Source organism: Populus nigra, chromosome 4 (genome assembly GCF_951802175.1).
Source record: "Populus nigra chromosome 4, ddPopNigr1.1, whole genome shotgun sequence".
In the NCBI taxonomy this organism is placed as follows: domain Eukaryota; kingdom Viridiplantae; phylum Streptophyta; class Magnoliopsida; order Malpighiales; family Salicaceae; genus Populus; species Populus nigra.
Genome location: NC_084855.1, coordinates 20,752,208 through 20,759,312, shown reverse-complemented (window position 1 = coordinate 20,759,312; position 7,105 = coordinate 20,752,208). Strand labels below are relative to the sequence as shown.

At 33.4% G+C, this 7,105-nt stretch overlaps 1 protein-coding gene across 1 annotated transcript; it reads left to right on the top strand.

The window, feature by feature from the left end:
• Positions 1-5,511: 5,511 nt before the first annotated feature.
• On the top strand, positions 5,512-6,794 carry LOC133690734 (major latex allergen Hev b 5-like). The gene is made up of 2 exons (XM_062110999.1): positions 5,512-5,670; positions 5,958-6,794. The coding sequence occupies exons 1-2, from the start codon at positions 5,656-5,658 to the stop codon at positions 6,450-6,452; spliced, it is 510 nt and encodes a 169-aa protein (XP_061966983.1). The 5' UTR covers positions 5,512-5,655; the 3' UTR covers positions 6,453-6,794.
• The last annotated feature ends 311 nt before the right edge of the window (positions 6,795-7,105 follow it).

Below are 7,105 nucleotides of genomic sequence, written 5' to 3'. Positions count from 1 at the left end.
TATCTCATGAATGACCTAATTAATGAGTCTTCTATTTTTAGAGATAGACACTAGTTTTTTTTTTTTGTGAATGACCTAGTCAACAAGTTTGTATCTTTAGGGATGAGCATCAATTTTTATATGAATTGCCAAGTCAACGAGTCTTCCATTTCTAGGGACTGACATCGATGTTTTTCATAAATAATTAGAAATAAATTAAAATAAATTGTGAATAAACTGTAAAAGTGGTGTATAACTTCCCTTAAACACATAACAATTAAAATAAATTAGAAAATATTAGGATATCTAATGGGATGGAAATGAATTTAAGAGTAAACATATAGCAAATATAACATTTCATTTGAAAGAATGTGGTAAAAATGATGTATAACTTCCTTTAAACATAACTAATACTTTATCTAAATGTTTAGAACTAATATATGTTATAGAATTTCTAGTTTTCTTTAATTACTAGGTGACAACTTATTTTTCATTTTTAAAGGTCCCAATTTATATCAGTTGGCGACATTTGCAAGAAAAAAAAAAGAAAAAGAAGAAGAAGCTTGTAACGACATTACTAACACCTCAAATCCATACCCGCAGTCAAATGTGGGCAACAAAACTAGTTTATTACTATTATTTTTATTTTAATAAAAACTCACACATTTCTGAATTTCATCACATGCTAAGTAATTTTATCAATTTCATCCAAAACATTTTTGAAATTAGATAATATTGCCATCTAGGAATTCTCTTATGTATTTTTACATGTGTTAAGACTAAAGAAGAGATGGATTGTTTATGGCTACATTGGTTCTAGACAAGGAAGGAATTATCGTGGTGGTCACTACTGGTAAATATTGTGATGTGCTAATAATAGTATGGTTTTTAGGTGGCTTTCTGTATCTATTTTAGGTTTCTTTCTCTCTTTGGTTTTTGCCTTTTTTCCTCTTACTTTCTTTTTCTTTGTCTTTCTTTTTTCTTCTTTCCTTTCCATAACTTTCTAGCTTGCATCAACTTTATTTTCAATCCAAAACTCTCTTTTCTCTCATTTTTTTTATATGGTTTTGGGTTCTTTTCTCTCTTTTATTTCCCTTCTTCTTCTCTTTTCTTCCCTCTCACCTTTTGGCTCACTTCTATCAAATTAAACTCTCTTTTCCCTCATTCTCTCTTTTTAACTTAGCTCTTATTGTTCCTTTCTTTGCCAATCTATTTATTGGTATAAATGAAGCTCATACAAGCTTTCTTGGTGGAATGATTAACTTAGCTCCATAATGGTTGTATATTTTGATCAATGTTGTTTGAGTTGGTCTCTTTACACTTTTTTTGTAGTGACTTAGTCAAAGTGTGTGTATTTTATTTCTCTGTTTTTTTTATTGAAATAAGTTTTGCCTTTTTTATACTTTAGAAGGGTAAAAAAAATGGATCATGACATTCGTAGGGAGGATATAATAATTCATTATACTCCTAATTATGGTTTGGCCAATAGACAAGTGAAATCAACCAATAAAAATATGATTCTTAACGTACATAAATTAATCAAAAACAATCATAAGACTTGACAAGATACATTATCATGAGAAGTACTATAGGCATATTAAACTACACATAAAATCACCAAAGGAGCCTTGCCATTTACTCTGACTTAAAACATTGAAGTTATATTACCCGATGTAACTCATAGTACAATCACTTAAAAGGATTGTACAGCTTATCATGACCATATACATTATTAATATGTTATGCTTGTAGAAATAAAGGATTTGGATGAAGTAAGATTCAATGTATTAGATTACTTGATAACTCATAAAAACAAAAAAACAAAAGTTGAAAGGGCATATAACAAGTAAGTCTTGGTGAGCTCGAATTTTATAATAAGGTTTGAGACAACATGAACATGACTTAACAAGGTGAACAAACCAAATCCTTAGTAGCGCCAAACCTTCACAAACAGTTTAGTTTTTAGTTGCGAAAATCGTAGGATTAATCATGGCTATGGAAAAAGATTTGCAAGAAAATTATCTTAGGTGCTAAGATTTGATTAAACCTCTTAACTTCCAAGCCCCAGTACTGATCATAATATATATCTACCATTTGTCTATGATGAGCTCACATGGCGAGGTTAAAACAGGCAAATGGTGCAACATGACTAAGCTTGATTTAACTCCAAAATCTGGATCTTGCTTCCAAAATACCAAGCTAGCAATCATCCATATCGTTGAACACAAAACATTTGCTTCCAAGAGACTGTCACTCGACGGAGACAGGCGGCTCCTCCAAAAGTTTCATCCTTTCCACCAAACCTCCATGGTTCATCATCATCCCGGGGACCATCTCTTTTGAAACCCAATTGACCTTGTTCCATCCGACATGACATGGATCCAGCATCATCCCATGTGGCCGGTGGCGTGTATTACACCTGGCATGACCTCATTGGTGTACTGTAACCCCACTTCGGCTCCACTTTTGTAGCCTAGCCCACCGCCCAAAACCTGAACCAAGACCTAAAAGACAAGCCCTTTACACCTTTCAGAACAGCTCCTTTCACAGGAGACTTCTCGAGTTCTTGTAGCTCTCCCCTATTCTATTTGGAGAACGAAACGGCACGACGAGCAACAATCATTCCATGCTGCAAACGCATCTCGATGTAGAAATGGGTGCCTGCTACCGTACGAAGTTTTCAATTAGGGTTTGTTGGCATGGAGATCCACAAAAAACTATACAAAATTCATGGCATTATCGCCTTACGGTGGTAATGTCGGATTTTAACGATGCCCGTTCCCAATTGTTGATCCGTACACAAAAATGCATGTTGCTATTATTCTTACAGGAAGGGTTCACGTGATCCTACATCATCAATTTTATGTTGATGAAGAGTTAATTAAATGCAACATGTTAGGGATCAGAAGAATTGAGATGCATTATCATCGTCATTTTTGTCATCTAATGGTAACCAAAAGCACTATGACTAGGTAAAATATTGTAGACCATGGGTTCGTTTGTTTCCTGCTATTGAAAAATATTTTTTAAATTTTTTTATGTTTATTTAAAAAATATATTTTTTTATATTTATTTCCCATGAAATATTTTATAAAAAAATTAATTAATATATAATATTTTATAGTTAATTTTAAAACTTAATTCATTTAATGTAATATATTTTCACATCATAAAATTTTATAAAATATTTTATGAATAATAGTAATTCAATTATAATATTATAAAATTATTTTAATCATTTTTTATTTTACCATCATCTTTTTTTTTCACCACCACCAGTCCACCATCACCTCACAACCTCCTCCTCCATCACCATTATATTTTCTTTTAGTATTAATCTAATTACCTCACAATCATCTTTATCATTGTTATTATGTTACCACCAGCATCTTCATCTTCACCCAGAGCTATCGGTTCACCCCTTCAAATGGCCATGGCTAAGACCTTTGTTACCTCGCGTGCAACACCTAGGCTTGGTTGCTCCTCTTCTAATACAATAGATGAGTATGCCTTTGCAAAATCTAGCATATTTATCAAAGAATATGTCATTGAGTCCCATAAAAAAGGGCTTCAATTTACATTTCCTATGGTCTGTCTCACAAAGAGCAAACAATGTCATTATAAGAGTCCAGATTATCCCGTAATTTTTCAAGTTTTTTTATAGTAAGCGCTGCAACTATCATATGATCTTAAGTAGTGAGATAAGTTATGACTCTTTTTATCTGAAAAATATAAGGAGAGACGATTTTGAAGGTTCTTTTTTTTTAATTTAACGTGAGTATCTGAGCCAGCTTGCGCGTACCTCAACTAATCTTACAGTATTTGAAGTTAATGATCATGTAAGTTTCTAGTTGTTATCCTGACAGTCTTTTTTGACATCCTGAGCAGTGATAAAAAAAAAATTATTATTAGAAAGATTTGGTGTGAAAAATTTATAATTAAGGATAAAATCATGTCATTGCATAATAAAATTTCTAGTTTTGTGAAAAATCAAGGAAGATTTGGAGTGAGAAAATATATAATGAAGCTTTGATAACATGTAAAGAGAAAAGAACTCTCAACAATTTATAATTATATAATGTTATTGATAAATACATTATTATTATTAATTTTATTAAATTGATCTTTTTTTTTTATTATTATGAACGTAGGTGTTCGGACCAACTTGTACGCATCTCGACTAATCTCACGGGTCCTGAAGTTAACGACTACGTAAATCTTTAGTAGTTTAGAAATTTATAAGATTCAAACTGGTAAATCTATAAAAAACAAATTTAAATATTAACCGGTTAAGCTGCTTCAACCTTCCTTGACTTAATATGATGTTGCTAATCTTATTAATCTTAACATTTTTAACAGTTTTCAAACTGTAGCCAATGTTTCGTTCTTGGAGGCTTGGATCCATCTGGAAAAGTAGAAGAAAATAAAAAAAGAAAGAAAAGAAAACTGTTGACACGTAATCGACAGCTACGAAATCCGTGGACACGGCCGTCCACCAACTCCAGCTCAGCTGATCCAGTCCTTCACTAATGTTGCTATCCCTGCATCTCGTGGGATCCGCCGACTTTAAATAGCGTTTGATAATGTGATAGCTCGTTTATTAAAGTAGTTTTAATTTAAAGATATATTAAAATAATATTTTTTATTTTAAAAATTATTTTTAATATTAATATATTAAAACTATTTAAAAAAAATTAAAATTTTTATGAAATACCATAATTGATGAAGCAATGGCCGAGAGAGAGCGTGGGACCAACTTAAATTTCCACGTCAGAGTTTTATTCTTTTATTTGAAGTAAATTATACCTATTGGTTAAGGGTGATTATTATTATTATTATTATTATTATTATTATTATTATTAATTAACAGAGAAAATCACAGTACTGGTTTGTAGTGCAAGCAAATATTGAAAAATATTAAAAAAAATAAAGATAGCTTTTTTGAAAGTTCTTTTGGTCAATTTTTTTTATTTCTTAAATATTCTTAATAATTTTGGTGACCCAGCATTGTTGGAATTTTTTACTTTTAAAATTTTTGACAAATTATTTTCATTATTTTCTTTAAAAATTAATTCATTTATCCTTAAAAAAAAAGAAAAAGAAAAAGGGAGGGAGTTGTTAAGGACGAATGGCAAGTTGAGAACATGAATGGATGATAATCAGGTCACCTACATGACCGACTCCGACTGCACAAAGCACATCAGCACACACGACCAAAAGAAGATGATGGCTAAGATGAAAATGGCCTCCATTATTTTAGCTTTTTCAAATTAAATCGTGTGCCCAAATGGAGATTTGTTAAAATTTCATTTTTTTAATTTTTTTAATATACATATATCAAAATAAATTTTTAAAAATAAAATATTATTATAATATATTTATAAATAAAAAATATTCTAAAAGGCAATTCACTTCCATCGATTCTTTAATGACATCAGCTGTGGTGTCAAATCCCAAGATTCCTCGAACGGTAGCTCTCTTCTCTCACTCACTCACTCACTCGCTCGAGAGAGCCCCCTACATCTCTATATAAATCCACCCTCGTTCATCAGTACTCTGCATCAAATACTCAAAAGCAATTTTCTTCATCCTCTTCTGTGATAATTACTCCTACCTTTTTGCTTCTTACAGTTTTCTTTTGTATCCCAGCTGTGCTTTATTTTCCTTCTAGTTCCAATGGCCACTGTTGAGGTAACTCATTCACTAAGAATGATTTAATCTCCCTCTTGAGAAGTTTATTTAACAGATTTCATCTATATACTTCTTCCAAGTCATTAAATATATTTATATATAACTCTGATAAGTTTTATGCTGATGGAATGTACATCAAGATCAACACCTCCATCTTAATTATGATCTTTAATTCGTGGATGTTCATATTTGAAAACTCGTATATTCATCTCTATATATATAACAAATGGTAAGACCTCATCAGCATTTTGGTGAACATTCTTTTCTTTTAACAACGTATCCTGCAGGTTGTGTCAGCGCAGAATGCACTTGTAGAGGAAAAAAATGAACAACCAATCAAGGTTGAGACCACCACAGAAGAAGCGGTCACTGCAGCACCAGAGGCAGTAACTCATGAAGAGCCAAAAGAAGCAGAGAAAGTTGCAGCATCTGAGGAGCCCGTGGCACCAGAGCCCGAGGCCCCAGCTGAAGCTGAAACGAAAGAGGTGCTCGAAGAGACCAAGATCGCTGCAGAAGAGCCAACAGTACTAGAGAAAACTGAGGAGGAGACACCTAAGGAAACACCAGAGCCGGTTGTTGAGGAGACAAAAGAGGAGCCGGAAGTACCCGTAGAGCCTGTTGTCGAGGAGGCTAAAGAGACTACAGAGCCCGGTGAGGCACCGGCAGAAGAAACGGAGGTTGCAGTCGAAGCCCCAAAGGAAGAAGAAGTAAAGGAAGAACAGAAGCCTGTTGAAACAGAGGAGAAGGTTGAAACAGAAACCCCAGTAGAAAAGACTGAGTAACGAGGTCATCACGGGAGAATGCTGCATGGTTCCAGTGGAAGTCTATCTAGTGGGTTCTTGTGTGTAGGTTGAATCTTGCATGTCTAGCTAGTGGTTTAATAAAGGATTATTATGCTAATGGGGGTGGAGGTATGGAAATGTTCCACTTGGATCAAACCAATGCGAACTCACCGCATTGATGCATTTGATCTTTGATTTGGAGCAGAGATGCCTTGTGGAATGTTCTTGTTGGTTCCTAGTAGGTTGATGAATTTTATATTAATGGTTTGGTATGTAATAAAATAAGCAGCATCTTGTGCTGCTTTGTTTGATAATTGGAGCACATATTCTGCCTTGCTTTTACGTTTCTCCGCTTGGCGAGACCATGTTTTGTGGTTCACCATCAACTCCTTCATTCCTGAGAATTTCCCATGAATGTGGAAATTCAAGTACAGGACAACAATCATCAATGCCTCCATTAGTAATTAAAATTTGTTGCAAGTGGCAAAGCCAACGGCTACAAATGTATAGAATCATCCTTCAATGTTACCTGCTAGACAAATCAACTAAGAGACTGGAAGTAAGAAAATACTCCTTAAACACAGACACATCATAAAAAGATCCAGACCAGTTGACAACCAGTCTTTAAACAAACGATTGAGCAAGAAACCCAT